General features: G+C 39.1%; 2 protein-coding genes across 2 annotated transcripts in view; one reads left to right on the forward strand and one right to left on the reverse strand.

Moving 5' to 3' along the window:
• Positions 1-2864, reverse strand: part of TRMT13 (tRNA methyltransferase 13 homolog) — a 6571-nt gene extending 3707 nt beyond the window's left edge. The window contains exons 1-6 of the mRNA XM_054212897.1: positions 2458-2864; positions 1992-2038; positions 1837-1903; positions 1350-1412; positions 1148-1217; positions 609-721 (exon numbers count right to left, since the gene is read on the reverse strand). Coding sequence (XP_054068872.1) covers positions 609-721; positions 1148-1217; positions 1350-1412; positions 1837-1903; positions 1992-2038; positions 2458-2646 — 549 coding nt within the window. The 5' untranslated portion in view covers positions 2647-2864. The remainder of the gene's footprint in view (positions 1-608; positions 722-1147; positions 1218-1349; positions 1413-1836; positions 1904-1991; positions 2039-2457) is intronic.
• On the forward strand, positions 2572-16907 carry SASS6 (SAS-6 centriolar assembly protein). The gene is made up of 17 exons (XM_054212894.1): positions 2572-2763; positions 4043-4103; positions 5933-6012; positions 7155-7259; positions 8109-8280; positions 9221-9298; positions 10296-10415; positions 10520-10711; positions 10920-11114; positions 11475-11564; positions 11660-11839; positions 12467-12548; positions 12972-13081; positions 13927-14049; positions 14356-14444; positions 14943-15034; positions 15132-16907. The coding sequence occupies exons 1-17, from the start codon at positions 2696-2698 to the stop codon at positions 15215-15217; spliced, it is 1923 nt and encodes a 640-aa protein (XP_054068869.1). The 5' UTR covers positions 2572-2695; the 3' UTR covers positions 15218-16907.
• Positions 16908-17261: the final 354 nt, after the last annotated feature.

Consider the following 17261-nt stretch of genomic DNA (forward strand, 5'->3'; position numbering starts at 1 on the left):
CCTGCAGAGCCCTCTCTCTCTGCTGGATTTAGGCATTTTGTAATACACAGGGAAGGAAAGTAGAGCACAGAAAGAACATACAGGAAACAAACATTTCTCACTTTTAAATTTTTCTTCCCAAAACTTTCTATTTTACTACAATATGCAATCCATCTCCCTTAAAATTCTTGCTGTTCAATATACTTTAAAAATGTAGAAGGTAAACTCAGTTTTTACACATCTGTTACACAACCAGGAAATCTAGGATAAGCTCTCACAGAAAAAGTAAAAAAATTCCTTTTACTTCTAGCAAATATAACATTTTACCTTTTGTAGCTCGGATTTATTACGAGTTAATATAAAATAAGAAAAGTAAAATTGAGAAGAACACTGCACAATTTGTAATTTTATTCCAATATCCTAATAAAATTTTCTTACTAACAGTTAACAAAGCAGCCATTCAAAGGTTATATATATGCTATTATTTGAAGCGCATAGAGTTACACAGCATATCAGATTTCCTCTACATGAAGCAACTAGCATTATGCATGCACAGTCATCAAATTTACAGCAGCAGAATTCCACATGTTTAAAAACATCTATCACTATTAGTAAAGCAGTGACCATACCTGTTGTTTCAAGTGCTTGAAAGCAGATTCCCCGTTCTTTGGGTCACTTAAGGCTTCTTGTAAAGCCTGGTGGGACAGTATTTGTTCCTTAAGGCGAAGCTCTAGGCCTGCACCTAAATGCAAAACTCTTAGGTATAGGTTTCCAGTTTCCAAGTTTCTGTTTTTGTAACACACACATTACAATATTCAGACATGAGTTCAATTTGTAGCACTAACAAAATAGTCTGTTGGGAGCATAAATCTATCATTCTATAACACAGCTCTATTGTTATCTCTAAGGATACTTGAGTGGGAAACAGAAAACACAAGAGGAAGGGAAAGTAGCTATATGAACAAAAGATCAGTATTTTATCATTCTCTCTATCTAGTTTATTATTTTGAATAAAATTTAGTTATTGGAGTATTGCCAACATCTTGATGATAATTATGTCAGATGCGTTTAGTCTCACACTTTCACAGATATCTGACAACAAAAATAACAATGACTTTTTAAGTAATTCAATTTAAAACATCTTATTTTCAGTATTAAGTAAGCTCACCATTACTTGCTTTTTTCAACTTGGTAATTAAATTCTCCAGCCCTTCTTTGGATAGAGAAGAGATAGGTACCTTTTAAATAAGGGAAAAAAAACCACCACTCACAAATACAAGAACTTTTTATTTTTGCTAGTTCTTTAGTCATATGCTAAATTGCAACATGTTATGTAGGGACTGAGCTTCAGAAGAAATAAATGTACTCACTTGTCTTTCTGGTATTTCTGCCCCATCTTTTAAACCTGCATTAATATCTTGAACAAAGTAGACCTTTAAAAACCAAAAGAAAAGAAATTTGAATTCGTTGCTAGCTTGGCTGAAGCCGGCAGCTGTCAGACTGCCAGACGCCTACAGCCTCCCTGTTAGCTTTGCTTTCGAGGACAACCTGTCACCAAGCCTCTAAATGAACAGCACGGTGAGACTGTTCTTGGAGGACGCTCTTGAGAAAAATGTATTCGGCCTTTTCATTTGTAACTAAGAGCTGAAAAGCTGAACTACAGTGAGAGGGGGCATGGAAGATGGGGAGACATTTCAGCAAGTACTTTTTCAGCTTCCACGCCATCCTTAGTGGTGCTGGCCGGGACTGCTGTCCCCAGGTCACAGCTGCCCCCAGCACGATCAGTTCTCTGCCGACCTGTGATGTTTAGGGTCTTAGATCTGAGTGAAAGTAGTGATGAATTTACGCTGCACTTACTGGCTTTGGCTTCTCTCTTGAATTACATTTTTTTAAATGCTTTTGTAGTTGGTCTTCGTATACAGTGCTAAAATCCAAATGGAAATAAAAGTAAGTAACAGCACTTATCATGTGAGCTCTGGCAAAAAATAGGAAAAGCATTTACATATACTTACTGTTTTGGATCAAGAGGGCATGGAATTCTTTTTCTGTCATTTTCTCCCTAATTATAAAAGAAAAGTTTTAGACAACACTTTAGCATGCATTCAGTGTTCCTGTTTTAGAAAACCTGCTGAGGGACATCTGAGTTTCATAAAACATCTATTCTGAGATAGGTGGGTTAACCGGAATGGAGAGACTGAGACAGGAATTTAATACTTTAACGGACCCTAAAAGAATAAACCCGTAATGCAATGGCAGCGTTCCTGCTGGGCTGAACCGGCGGCCTCAGCACACCCAGGGCCCAGAGGCGGGCGCAGGCGCTGTCTGCCCTGCCCGTGCTGCGGGGCCAGCCCAGGCGGACAGGCGCCCCCAGGCCCCCAGGGTGTCCCCCCCAGGGGTGCCGCCGGGGCTGCCCGTCCCCAGGAGCCCATCCTCCCCAGCCTCCGGGAGGCCTGCTGCCCCGCCCGGCCAGGCCGGTACCTCCTGCTGCCCGTGCTCTCCGCAAAAGCGCCGCCCAGGACCCGGGGTCATCTTGCAGAAGCGCTTCTTCCTCTCTACGAAGTAGGCACATCGCCCCGGTACCGGGGAGCCGCGGTCCGGTTCCAGCTGCGGCTCCGGCGCCGCCATTTCCGTCCCAGCAGCCCCTGCGGTCGCCGCCTGCGGCTCCATCTTGAGGCTCCTCCTCCGCGGGAGCTGGGCGCCAAACTCGAAGCGTAAGATGGCGGCGGAGAGCTTGTTCAACCGGCCCGTGAGTGTGCAAGTGAGGTGCCAGGGCTGCGAGGAGAGGTGAGAGGCTGGCTTGAACGGCGCGGCGGGCTCTGAATTGGTTTCCTCAGCAGTTGCCGGAAGTTTTATTGCGTTCTTTTGGAAAAGGGCTGCTGAGTGACGGGCTCTTTCCTTCTTTCTTTTCTTCCTGGCCTAACAGCTGTGGGTGAGGGGCGGGGCCCTGCGCCTGGTGCGGGCGGTGAGCTGAGTAGCCGCCCGCCTTGTTCTTGCTTTGGGGCTGCTTATGGGGGGCTCCTCTGTGTTAGAGGGAGGGGGACTCGGTCGCAGCAAGGCTGGAGGCGATCAGTGAGAGCTGGAGCGGCTCCTGTGGGTGCCATGCCGGGCAGAGGAGGCACTGGTAGCGGAGAGCGCAGGCAGTAGCTTTACAGAAACGCCGTAGGGGTGCGGGGGCGAACGCGTCCCCGCCACCGGCGAGGCGAGGGCCGAGGTTTCCCGCTGCGGGTCCGGCTGGCCTGGCCGCTGTTTGCGCGTCTCCCAGGCCGCAGCGGTTGCCCCGCGGGCAGGCCCGCCTCCTCCTTCTCCTCCTCCTCCTCCTCCTCCTCCTCCTCCTCCTCCTTGTCCTCGCAGCCTGAAGCCGGCCTTACCTCGGCCTCCGGGAGCGTTTCAGCTCCCTCCTTACTGCTCCCGTGGCGTGGGCGAGCCCACGCGTCTGTCCCAGTCGGTTTCTGCTGCGGGATAAACCATTGTAGGCGTGGATGCGTGGCTTAGCACTGGTGTTTGGGAAAGCCCAGGAATACCGTATGGGAAGCGTCTGCTGAAAATATACTGAATTTCAGCAATATAGGCCCTATCTGGACCCATTAGACAATGCGTGCAGGCGTTAGGGCTACTCTGACTTGCCTGTGTTAAAAAGCAGAGAAGGGCTGATGGCAGTGGCTGTATTTTGTAATGCAAATAACTTCTCGGATTGCTCAACAAGAAGTAAGTGAAGACAAAGTAGTGCTGTATGAATGATTATCAAAGGTTTCAGCAGTCGTTAATAAATTTCAAGAAGCTTATCCAAAGGTTCTAGCTTCTGGACAAAGTTTCAAAACTTGTGCCTTGCTATTTAAAGTTTGGTGTGTGACAAGCAACAAAAAAACCTGACCTGACTGAGGAGCTGTAAACCGTGGGGTTTTCAGATATCCTAGTAGTAGTCATCAATGGGAACTTTCTCGCTATTTCTACCTAAATTTTTGTTTTCGAAATGTCATTTAATTCCTGTAATGTGGCTACAAACATCTGTTACTTGGAGAATGTCTTCTTCATTTGTTACTAAGTCTCATCTTTTTGTACACAGGAGGTTAAATGTTCGAGTGAACGTTGAGCTACTGTCAATTTCGAATCCTGTTCATAAAAAGGTTTGTGGATTAGTTATGTTTGTGTCATTCATTAGGTATAATCTGGATTTCATTGTATAAGAGGACAAATAGACAAAAAGCAAAATAGTATTTTAGTATGTTTGTCACTTGACCATCTTTTATTTTTGGTATAATTTCTTGAGTAATTTAGTTGGTTTGGTATGGTGTTTTTTTTCTAGCCCTTTTAGTCCTGTCTTTTGTATTCGCTGTTCATGATTCTTAGTAAACTTGCAAATCAAAAGTATTTGGAGACCCTCAGAGGAACCCGAGTTAGAGCTTAAGAGCAGTCTCAAATATACTCAACACTTATTTAAGAATAAGAGCAGCAGTTGTCTTTGCAAAGTCCTCATCTTAACTAGCAAAAATTACAGCTTGTATGTGGTTGTAACGTTATGCTTTTTGTTGATAAGTGTGTTAGTCTTTGAACTTGAACTTGTTTGGAATTCATCCGGGGGGTAGGAAGTAAAGTACTAAATTTGCAGTAAAAAAACACCTCTTCTTTCTCATAAAAAATAGCAATGAGGTTACTACTGGAGGATATAAAATCTTTTTTGTTGTGTGTCTAATTTGTCACTTAAACTGTACATTCACCTACCATGATGTTAAGATTGGCCATTAGTTGGTTATAGTGTTATTGAGTAAAGGTTTGTTTCTAAAGGAGTACAGCATTTCTTTGTAAGATTCTGCCAACTGTGACAATGATAATACTGAGTTCAGTTAAGAACTGTGTGCCAAGTTGCAGCCTGAGTCAGCAGGAGCCTGGAAATCCAGTTGGGTACATCAGTGAGTGATCAGTCTAAAAAGATAACTTCAAATGCTTGGATCAGTTAACGAGATGTCAAACCAAGCAGGCATTCTTATGCTACTCAACAACACGCCTTACCTAATTTGGGATGGCATTAGTTTTAACATAAGGTGGCTGCACGTGTAAATCTCTCAGTTTGTTTGTATGCCTCCAACTGAGAGCTTTGTTAGTGTTACTGGTATCTCAATTACTGAAACTTGTTTCAGTTCTGTGTATGTATACGTGCTATGGTCACACTTCAGTTATGTTGGAAGACCTGTCAGGTTTCTACTTCCTTTCTTTTCCTCTGTTAGGGAATATTACATTCTTCACACAGGTTTGAGTCTCCTTACAGAGAACAGATGCCTGGGCCTAATGTACCAGGTGTTTTGCATAACCTTAGCCTTGTAATGAAGACTAACATTTACAGAGAAGGCAGTTTTCCCCAGACACTGTGTAGACCTCCAGCTAACAAAGAGTTTATTTTTAAAAGCTAAGCAACATAATGCTACAATTTTCCTCAGTAGCTTCCTGGACTTCAGATGTATCTATTTTATGTTTGCTTTGTGAAGCTCTGTATTCAAATAATATAAACTCTTCAGAAGATAGTTTCTTAAACTTTTTAGGAGCAGTATGCTCTACAAAACTTCCAGTTACGGGAATTATGTGTTTGAGATGCATTTCAGTGGACTGCTAATGTTACACTCTATTTCATTTCATGATGGGGAAAAATAGCGAATAGTTTTCTTTCTGTAAAATGATGAAGACACTTTGAATTTTGAAACCTTTGCTGCTCAAAGTTGAAGGTTTTTACTTAGTTTATTTTTGTGAGAAAACATTTTTCTGTTTTTCCCACTGTAATATTTGAAGTTGTGTTAAATGTTAATGTTTTCCACCTTCTGAATTAGTTGCCACAATTCTGTCGTATTTTTGGCTAAACAGTAAAAGCATTAAATACTGTTTGCAATATTGTTTACAATATTTAAATAATCCTACAGGGTGGTTTATAGTGTTTTAAATCATACTTAAATGTCTGTTTTTTCAGGATTTAGCTGTTCGATTGACTGATGATACTGATCCTTTTTTCCTTTATAACCTTGTCATATCTGAGGAAGATTTTCAAAGGTAAGTGAAATTATCGTGTCTTGTCTATGAGATATTTCTAAGTGCCAAAAAAAATGAAGGAATATCTTTTATCTTGTAATTTATGTTTTGGCATTTTTCACTTTTGCAGTTTTGTCAGTATTTTAGCAGTATCGTTCTCTTTGACTAGTCAGTGAAACAACCAAGTACAGGAACAGGATTGGCTCAGGATTATAGAGATGAATGACAGAATCATGATGTTAAGGTCCCTGCACAGCTACAGTACCACAGTTTATATTACTACTTGAATCTTCTGTTTATCGTAATTACTTCTTACAGACTATTGTGTATGTGTGAACTATTTCAAGAAGTAATTGCCAGAGGAAATTCTGTTTGCTTGGACATGGATTCACAGACCTGAGCATTTGTGTTATGGTTTCTTGCATAGTAATTGTGCTGTTTGGTCTCATTTTACTTCACTTGCTTAGAATTTGGTCATCAAATTCGGTCACCAGGCATGAACAGTTCAGTCTTCTGCTTTGTTGTTTGGTGATTGGTTTTTTGTTTGTTTGTTTGTTTTGTTGTTTGGTTTGGTTTTGGTGTTGTTTCATTTTGTTTTTAAAGAGTGATATAATCACTGTGTGGATCAAAAGGCAAAAGTAAAACACTGTTTATAAAACAGATGTGCAGAAGTGTTTTGATATACAAGGTATGACTTTGTGCATACCCTGTTGAATGTCTGTTTCTGTCTTCGAGTTTACTGTGTCTATGGTGAAGACAAGCAATTAAATAAAGAAGTGGGCAGATAAAGTCTTGATAATGGTTGAGTCTCCCCTCATCGTCCTTTGCTTCTTCCACGAGCCCTTATCCAATCACCGTACCACTCTGTGCTGTAAGGAAGGCGTCTACTCAAGGGAGCACATTTTTTGTGCCACAATAACTTTTTTTCTTCTTAGTGCAGCTCATTTGCAAGAGCTCTTGAAATCAAAAACGTCCTCTAGGGATTATTATCCAAGACGTGATCACATTTCTTCTGTATTCAGCATTAAAAATGACACGCTAGCGGACTTTAATGACGTGTTCAGTATTAGTTTATTCTGCTAGTGGAAACAAAATATTTTATAGGAAATAAATTAGACTTCTATATATCATTAATGTATTTTTTTTCCATTCTGTTTATATAGTTTAAAATCCCAGCAGGGTCTCTTGGTAGACTTCTCTGCTTTCCCACAAAAATTTATAGATCTGCTTCAACAATGCATTCAGGAACAGAACAAAGACATCCCAAGGTAGGTAATAAGTGAGTGCTGTAGTACTCTGTGTGTACGTGTCCTTAACATACTTGCCAGCCACTCAGACTGAGAAGAGTCAGTAGAACAAGGATGATTTAACCTTCCCCTCTAGGCATCTGAGTATCAGTTGGTGGACGTGTAGCACTGGTGTGTTGTTGTTCTCACCCCCGCCTTTTTTTTTTTTTTTTTTAACATGCTAGAGAGCTAACCTGAATTTGATGGACTGAGGTGTAAATCGTACTGTTTCACAGGAGAAGGCAAAGTTATGAGGCATTCTGACAAGGATTTTTTTTTTTCTTTCATTTCATTGTTCAGATATTAGGATGTGAGGGGGGAGACCTGAGGTCCACTCTTCCCTGTAGTGGCCTTTTCACATGTTATTTTTGTTTGTGTGGGTACGGAGGAAGGCCCTGTCCAGAATACCTTGCTCCACTCCAGGAACTGGGCCGTTTCCTGAAGCATCTACTGTGTGCTGTGAATTTTACTATGTTGTAGGATACCTAAAACATAGGAGTCTGTTTTCCTTTTGAATTTGGTTACAAAGGTCTTACTTGGTTTTGGACTCTTAAATCTAAGATGGGCTTCTGAAAACTTTACCAATAAACAAACTGATTAGTTTTGTACATTTCTTATTATAAGGTGCAAGCATTTTAGTTGATAATTGTTTGTAATATTAACTACAACATAGGGATCGAATTTCATAGTTCTTTTTCAAACAAAAACTGGACAGACAAGTTTCATTGCAGATGTAAAAATATATTTTATTTGAAAATAACTTGTAGGATCTACAGGTAGTTTCAGGAAAAGAAATATGCTAAACATTTGATTATTTTTTATTTTCCCTAGGTTTTTGCTGCAGTTGGTTTCTTCAGCATCTGTTCTAGATCACACACCTGTCTCTTTAAATGTAGTGGAGACCAACCCTTTCAAACATCTTACCCATCTCTCTCTAAAATTTCTACCAGGAAATGATGCAGAAATAAAGAAGTTTTTAGCCAGCTGTTTGAAATGCCTTAAGGTAAAATGAAGGTTTGTCATAGTTGCAACTAGGCCTTGATGCTATGTTTACATAAGCATTTTTTTCAGTCTTAACACTTCAAAAGTATGTACCAAATTGTATGTTCTAGTTTATTTTTTATTTTAGCTCATATATGTCATTGCATGCAGTTATTTGGGCGCATGTTATGAAACTAAATTGTTACTGTCACTCTAGCCATGACAATATTACATGTATATTCAGCCAAGCGCTATGATTTGAACTGGCAGAAGATCAGGTATTTTACACGTGCAGTGCCTGTAGTATGCAGCTGTTGAATGCTTCAGTGTCTCGTGCTTCATAGCCTTGCGCTGATTGCCAGATCAACTGCAAAAATAAAACACTAAGCTTTCAATCTCTTTGCTCTGCAGTTGGGTTTAGGAAAGCATGCGCGTGTGTATGTAATTTTAAGGCTTTATGGACTTCAAGGGACTAGTAGCTATAAATACCAAATTAAAATTGTAATGTTGATGCAGTTGGTAGTGTGCTAGGTTTTATTTAATGAGAAATTAGTGGTCTCATTAGTTTGACTGTTGTCTGTTTCAGTTTCATAACCTGGGGTATGTGTCTCTCCTACTGTGCTGCCATGGTTATAGACACCTAATAAGCCATTGTAATAACACAAACTTACACTATTTCACTTGATGTTCATGCAATTCCTTTGTAAACAAGTCTTTATGATAAGATATTTTTCTTTATAGAAACTTGGCAAATAATTTCATTCAGAGTTTTTTACCTTCTGAACCAGTGCTTTTTCTTTTAAATGTATTAATTATACATACATTTATACAATTATACACAAATATACACAAATATAGTGGGTATGTGGTTGCTTAGGCAGGGTATGCTGATAAAATGGAAGCTAAGTACTAGTTGTATTTTTGGGAACTAAGGATTTGACCTGATGTCAATTTGTACATAGGAAGACAAAATGATGTTGGAAGAAAAGCTTAGAAAAACTGAAGAGGATCTTACCAGACAGCTGAGCTACACTCAACAGGTAATGTAAATTTTTAATTTTCCTGATGTAAGTTGCACTTCTTATAATCTGTGGCAAATGCACTTCTTGTGGGCTGGTTGGTTAGTCACTACCTAGCCAAGATAATTGACTTGGGAGTGAGTGAAAAGGAGAGTAGTCGTTTACTGTAGCTTTTCTTAAGAATAAGTAAAGCGTGTAACTGAAAAATAAAATTTAGGTCTTACAGTACTAAAGCAGAATTTTACTTTATTTTGCACAGAGGTCTGTCTGCATATGCATATACAAATTGTATACCAGATACATGGTAGTGTGAAGATAAATATATTCTACATATTCTGTGAATAGTTGGAAATCCTTATATTTGGAAAAGTGTGAAACCATGATAAATAAATCCGAAGTCTTGGACTTCATGTTACTCTACTACTTTCTGATTTTTGCAGTCAGCCCAGTAATGACTTCGTATTTGTGTTTCAAGAGGATGATTTGGGTCAAACTCTAGAATTACCAAGTTGACTTTTTTGACTATCATGAAACAGAAAAAATCCATTAAAACTCCTGTTATGTAGCTTTTTTGGAATGGAATACTTGCTTAACTCATCTTTGCAGTTTCAGTTGGAGTTACTGTATGTGTTTGCTGAATGTGAATGCAGAATTACAAATCAAAAAGAGGAAAAGATACTGCTGAAGGACTTTCTCCCCCCCCGCCCCCCACTAGAGCACTTTGTGTTATAAGGGTAGGGAACATCAGCAGGCTGTTTTTTCACTCTTAAATAATTGTTGGAAGAAAACACAATTTGAAATTAAGATTATTTTATCCACAGTGTCAGAAAGGTGCTCTTTAGCTTTTCAGTGCCTCACTGTTCACACATTGAACAGATATTTTGGCACCTCGTGCTGAAATTTAGATTTTTCTTAATAATTCCATGTCTGTTTTAAGAAGTAACAGTAAAGAATCGTTCAGTATTGACTGAAATGCTTGAATTTTTAAAACTCTGTTTGCTTTGTCAAACTTCAACAGAGCTTGTCAGAGAAGAGCCGAGAACTAGACAAACTGAAAAATGAATGGACATCACACACTGCAGCTCTAACAAACAAACACACCCAGGAGCTGACAAATGAAAAGGAAAAAGCTCTCCAGGTATGACAACAGAGAAGAATTAACAGTATTCATATATGTTAATAGTTTCTTGGCCTAATTTTCAAATTCATTGACTAACTACTTCGTTTCTTTGCTTCTCATAGGCACAAGCTCAGTACCAACAACAGCATGAGCAACAGAAGAAGGAATTAGAAAATTTGCATCAGAAAAGTACCCAACAGTTGCAGAACAGACTCTCAGAACTCGAGGTCATCAATAAAGATCTAACAGAAAGGAGATACAAAGGAGACTCCACAGTCAGAGAACTGAAAGCAAAGCTTTCTGGAATGGAAGATGTACGGCTTGTTAATTTCCATAACCAAACTTACCACTTTTAGAGCACTAACACTGCCTGCCTGTGCATGTAATAGCAAATACAGCATATGAAGTTTGTTCAGCTCTTCTTCCTTCCACATTATGCTTACTATTTAGATATATCTGTTTCAATTACTATTACAGGCTGTCTTTAAAAAAATAAAATAAAATTCCTTCTCAACACTCTAGGAATGTCAAAGAGCAAAGCAGGAGGTGCTGTCGCTGCGTCGGGAGAACACTACTCTGGATGCTGAATGTCATGAAAAAGAGAAACTCATTAATCAGCTGCAGACACGAGTTGCTGTTCTGGAACAAGAGATCAAAGATAAAGATCAGCTGGTTATTAGAACAAAAGAAGTATTAGATGCGACACAAGAACAAAAGGTTCCTTCAAGTTTCAAAATAATTTTCTCTAAAGCTCTGTAGAACCTTCTTAGTTGCAGTCTCTATAGATCAGCAGCTGACCCGTTTTTATGAATACAGCAAGTAATGTAACTTTCAAATGTAGTTAAAGCTTCTAAATTACGGCATCAAAAGCATACTGGATTCAGTTTTACAAAGGTCAGTGCTTGTGAACAAAAAAAATGGATGAATGCAGATACTATGTAATTTGACGGAAAAGCAAGGACTGTATTTCTTGTAAGAATTAGTTCTCAAAGAATTATTGAGGTTCTGCTTGAAATCATAAATGATGTCTATCACGTTGTTGTTATAATACTTTTAATATTCTTTTATTCTTTAAAGGTGATACTGGAAGAAAGTACAGAGAAAAAACAAAGTCATATTGAAAAACTGGAGACAACAATTAAGTCGTTGTCTGCTGAACTTCTTAAGGTTTGTTTGAACTTGCCATTATCCTTATGAAATGTCTTCCTTATTTTTACACGTTCCTTTATTTTGAGAATATCTGATTTAATATTTTTTAATAGGCTAATGAAATTATCAAGAAGTTACAAGGAGACTTGAAAACTCTCATGAGTAAATTAAAATTGAAAAATACAGTGACAATTCAACAGGAAAAACTGTTAGCAGAAAAAGAAGAGAGACTTCAAAAAGAGCAGAGAGAATTGGAGGAGATGGGACAATCCCTTCGAGTGAAGGAGCAGGAGGTATTGTGGCATGTTAACCCTCTGTCCTGTAAATGCTGTTGTATGTAGTGGGTTGGCTTTTGTGTATTTTAACTTACTTATTTACAGCAATAAGGTCTTAAATCTTTCCGTGGAATAGAATATACTCTTTTACTTAGTTAACGTGTTTTTTTAAAAGTGTCATCGACGTTTCATTTTTTTTCATGTTAAACTGATTTGTAGGAGCCATCCATCCATATGGAAGAAAATTAAAATTGTATTAAGAGTACAAAACGATATAATGGATGGATCGACATCCTTTAGAGGGCATGTTTGTGTGACAGTTGGTGAAGGAGGCAAGGACAGGAACAGAGTGAACTTTTTGTTCCATTAAGTAGATTCCCCTGCATCGAGTTCTTGCGTTATTTACTCAGAGAAAAATTAAGGTCGCAAAGGTTTGTGGCTGTCATCTTGTTGAAACCCTAGCTAAAAGTAGGGCTTATTTTAAAATAATTATTGTATTGCGTTTGTAAAACTCTGTGTTCAAACTTCTCAAAGTAATTTTAGAACTTCATAGATCCTTTTTATTTATTTATATTATATTTTTTCTTCAGTTTGTAATTAGTAGTAGCTCCTGATGGTGTTATAATTATTATGGGAATATTGCAGGTTAGCAAGCTCCAAGAACAGCTAGAAACAACAATACAAAAATTAGAAGAAAGTAAGCAGTTACTGAAGACCAATGAAAATGGTAGGCTTGTACAATTCCATTTCTTCTGCCATAAAAATGACACAGTGACGTGGCTGCTACTGAAAATTAATGGAAGTAACTTCATTGTTTTACCAGTGCCCTTTTTTGCAAAGGGCTGCGATTATGGTAATTTATGGAAAATCAGCTTCTGTCTGTAGCAGGTGTGCAACAGGTGAGAGCTGCGAGTTGGCACCTGTGGTTGGCTGGGGGTGTGCGAGGGGGGGTGGCTCCGGAGGAGGGAACGTGCAGGGGAGGAGGAAGCTTGAGCAAAAAGGCTTTCCATGGAACCAGGGTTCTAGTGATGCTTGTGCTTAAGGAGGAAAAATAGCCCACCAAGCTCTCACTTTTTTTGAGGAAGGGCTACTTGCTGTTTTAAACAGCTTGACCTTTTTTTTTTTTTTTTTTTTCTCCCCATCTCCTCAGTAATCACATGGTTAAACAAACAGCTGAATGAAGTTCAGATGGCCAAGAAGCTGGAGCCTTCTGCGGGTACACACGCTAGTGTGAGGGCTGCCATTTCGCCTCACGGCATGGTAAGACACAACTATACATAACACGGTTATGATCTAGTCATCATTTACTGAAATGTGTGTCCCTAAAAGAAAAAACAAAAGTGCTCTCATCTTGTTTGGGCCCTATAGTTTTGGGTGGGTGTGGATTTTTATTTTGTTTGTTTAGGTTAGGTTTGGGTTTTTTTTAATAACATAATACCCTGTTGGGTGCTACTTGATGCTCTGGCCTTCTAAGCAAGAGTTTTCTAAGCTCTTATTTATTAAAATACAGAGGAATGCAGAATTAGCTTGGAAAAGATGAAGTGCAGAGGGAAGGGAAAAACAAGGCACCATTTCTGTGTTGTGAGGTTCACTTACATACTAATTATCTTTGTATAGGTTGAAAAAGTAAGTGTACTATTTGAATACTCTTATTAGTGATATTTAGAAACATGAAAATAAGCAGTAAGAAACATTACCTACTATCTTTGTTAAATACCATGGCTTATTGGTTCTTACTTGGTGTTGTCCCCTGTGTACAGCTGTGTAATGCCACCCAGCAATTGATGAGCTGCTTATTCAGTAGTGGAGGGGTGTATTCATGCAAAGGGGTCCCTGATTTATAGCTAGATACACTTAATATATTAATCAGTTACAGGGTGTGTAGCTTATTGTGAGCTTATAATTATTAGCTAAGAGTGTTCAACTCATCTAACTTCATAGAAGTTGCAAGTTTTCCCCAAGAATGTGAATCTTGGGAAAGTGCTGTTTTCTTCCCATCAGGAAGACTCAAATGAGCGTTAGCTTTCTAATTGTGGCTAGTTGATAATTTCTGAATCTTGAATCTTTCTAAAAAATTACTTCAGGAATTGTTTTTTCTCTTACAGCCTGACCGACCGTCCTTTCCCAGCTCAGGAATCAGTCATCCCATTTCTCCTCTGTATGCCTTCCAGAACTTTCCGGAACCGGCACACAACCAAAATGTCAATTCCCAGCGTCCAGTACCAAAGGCAGGCACTTTGACCTTTCTATTCGTTTAAGAACGGGATAACATAAAACAGCAAAGCTTAATGTTTTGAGTATTTCTCAAAATGCATGGATGTTTACTGTATATCCTAGTACTCTTAAACTCCCCGTCCTGAACACGATCACTATTAGTAATAGCTAATGCTGGACTTCAGGTTGCTTTTTCTTGCGCGCTTTGCTGCGCGGAAGTGCTGTGCCAGGAACAGCAACATTGGTCCCCCGATAGTTCACACTGGGACCCTCGTGGCTGGAGTTTTTGTCTCTAAACTGCAACTCTTACCTTTCTGCAGGTTCACTTCAACACGCAGCTTTCAAAAATGACTCGCTGCTCAGATGTCCCAGCAGTGACTGCAGCCGCTCATCCAGCAAATAAGGAGAAGTAAGTTAAGTGTCATGTATTGCGTTTTTAGTGGGGGGTTTTATTTATTATTATTTTTATCAAGCCATTTGTCTTCTATGTGTGTCTGGAACTGAGCAAAACATTTCCAGTACCAAAGCTAGTTCCGAGATCTGCCTTTCTCCATCACTGTGTTAATGAATTTTAAGTTGTGGCAGATGTAATTGGTCACTAAGCATGGCTTGTAGGTAACAAACCAAGAGCCGTGCTCTCAGGAGTGGGTCACAAGGAACAAAAGTTTGTTGTCCCTCCTGGTGGTAGATCTAAGGCTGTCAGGTGATGGGTCAATCAGAAAATTAGTTCTAGACTGTTCTTAACTTATTCAGTGCTGGTTTACCTTCAAATGCTGAAGTTCATATGAATGCAGTAGTTCCACTTCCAGACTTTTCTGAATGAGTCTGTATCCACTTGGTGTTAATGTGCTGCTAACTAACTACATTTGTTTTAAATTTTATTTAGCCTTTTTTTTTTTTTTTCTAGTGGTGATAATTTGGGGCTGGATTCAAAGTATTTCAAGAAAAAAGATGACAGCATTCCTTTACGAGGGCTCAGTCAAAACACAGTGAACTCAGGTATGTATGGAAATAGTAAAACACAACCTTATTTGAAATGTCCCTAAAGGAATAGTTACGGTCCTAAGAAGAGTATCTTGTTTCTGCTGTTCTACAGAGTATCTGAAACCCTACTTAACAGCAAAAGCCCAGCCATCACCGAAAGCTGCGGTAACACCAGCCTCGGCTTATTTTCCTGGATAGTAGACGGGGCTCTTAAATAAGAGCGCTCTTTTAACCATTTAGGCAACTTTTGGATGTCCTGTGATAATGTATTAGTAAAGTATCAATGTGAACTGACATCATTTTATAAGTCTGAATCTGTTTTCTCTGAGAAAGATGCCTTGACTGACCTGGATGACTTTTCAGGATACTTGAGCCTAAAGAAAAGACGAAGCTTTATGCAGCCTCAGCTGTAGCTGTAGTTACGCCACTGGGGCTGTGCAGAATTCTCAGCACACGGGAGACACTCTTGTCTGCCTAAAAACCCACTGAAGTGCACTGACTTTTTTGTTAGCGGAACTGACAAGTGTGGCTGTGTAACAGCTGAAATGTGCACTCTAGCAGGCCCTGCGGGAGAGCATTCCTCTCCGAGAACTTTCTTGATGCCTTTCAGAGAAAGGCTGGTGCAAATGGGAAGTGCTGGAGAACAGGGTGAAGCTGTCGATGTCAATAATGGTCAAGCTCATACGTTAGCACGACTGCCTCACTAATCCTCCCTGACAGTTTTGATTTTAAAAACTTGTTTAATTTAGAACCAACTTATTTGAATTGCATACAGATTTACAAATATATTTAATATTAAACATGCTAAATTATTTCATGGAAGGTATAAAATTATAATTTAAAACTCTCATTCTTGGTTATCCCAACTCTTCTATTAATCTGTCAGTATTATACTCTACTGGCCACCACGCATAAAAAAAAAAAAGGTTTTAAGGAGAAGTATCTGAACAGTTAACTATTGAAAAGTGTTACAACAGCTAAAAGCTACTTAATTTTTACTAATGGTAAGGCTGTGTGAAATGTAAGATACTCTGACACTCAAGTTTAGGGGGACTGAGTCTGTTGGGCTCATTCTGCTGCCCGGGTTCCGATGCTGGAGTCACGTAACAACTTCATTCGGTGCCACCTTCTAGTTGGTGTCCCAGTAAAGAATGGGCATGCAAGTATTTGTAATATACAAAAGACACTTTTTAAATGATTATTTACATACTTTTGCTGTTAATGATATTTCATACCTTTTACCTTAAGTAACTAAGTGCATCCAGAGGATTGTCTATTTAAGTAAGTGGTTTGTTTTGCAGTGCAAAATGTGTATATTTGTTTATAAATCAGCACCATGTTAATGTATATTCACTTGTTTTGGCACGTGTACGTTTCAAAGGCAATATTAAATGTTTTTTATCAAAGCCTCTGCTTAGTAATGTTTTAAGAGTATGAACCCAACATCTCCACTGTACTGAAATTCCAAGCTGAGGTAAGTGCCAGAATGATACTATTTCATTCACCTTACCTTTTTCTGGAGTTTTCTTCCCAGCTTGTTCGTTTCCCCACCCAAGGCGGTGCTACTGGACCACCCTGGCTGAAGGTCTGTGCTTCCGCTGCTACTTCTAGCTAAGTTTTAGTAGGTGTAAATTAACGTAAATCTATTTATCTAGAAGTATTGTAAGCTGCTGTCAAAGAGGAAGCTGGTAATTAAGATGGGAGAGCTTTCCACATCTCCCCGTCCTATTCAAACCTGCATGAAACAGAAGTGTAGCGGGCCCAGGAAGCCCCACACCACTGCAGCCCAGGGGAGGCAGAAACTTCAATTAAGGTCTTAAGAGACATTAACAATTATTTAAAAATTCATTAAAATATTTAACTTTATTAACAGTATATTTACATATGTATTTTTTTCCTGCTCTTGGTCAACCATGGTGAATGTTCAAAGGTAAAAAAGCATTAAGCAATAACCACAAGATGAAAACATTTTAAACCTATACAGTACTTTATACACAAATTTATACAAAGGAACACTTAAATAATACAACTGGACACAAAAATATACACTTTTAGAGAAATTCACATCAGTAATTGTATAAAGCTCTCTTCTGTACTAAGGGTCCTGAAAATTTAGGACTAAAACATTAGCTCTGTAATGCAAAAGGGTTATTGTGACAGTCCTCAAAGGCCACTATATAGCACACGGACATATTCAAGGCTATCAGCTTATATTTCAGTCTGTGTATTCAAGTTTTGAGGT

Source organism: Rissa tridactyla, chromosome 8 (assembly GCF_028500815.1).
Source record: "Rissa tridactyla isolate bRisTri1 chromosome 8, bRisTri1.patW.cur.20221130, whole genome shotgun sequence".
NCBI lineage: Eukaryota > Metazoa > Chordata > Aves > Charadriiformes > Laridae > Rissa > Rissa tridactyla.

What these genes read in the sequence shown, in the direction of transcription:
- SASS6 (XM_054212894.1), top strand. Translation starts at nt 2,696, where the DNA reads ATGGCGGCGGAGAGCTTGTTCAACCGGCCCGTGAGTGTGCAAGTGAGG. An exon ending in CAGAACAAAGACATCCCAAG is followed by an intron (nt 7,260 to 8,108) that starts GTAGGTAATAAG and finishes TATTTTCCCTAG; the next exon opens with GTTTTTGCTGCAGTTGGTTT. An exon ending in TCAAAACACAGTGAACTCAG is followed by an intron (nt 15,035 to 15,131) that starts GTATGTATGGAA and finishes GCTGTTCTACAG; the next exon opens with AGTATCTGAAACCCTACTTA.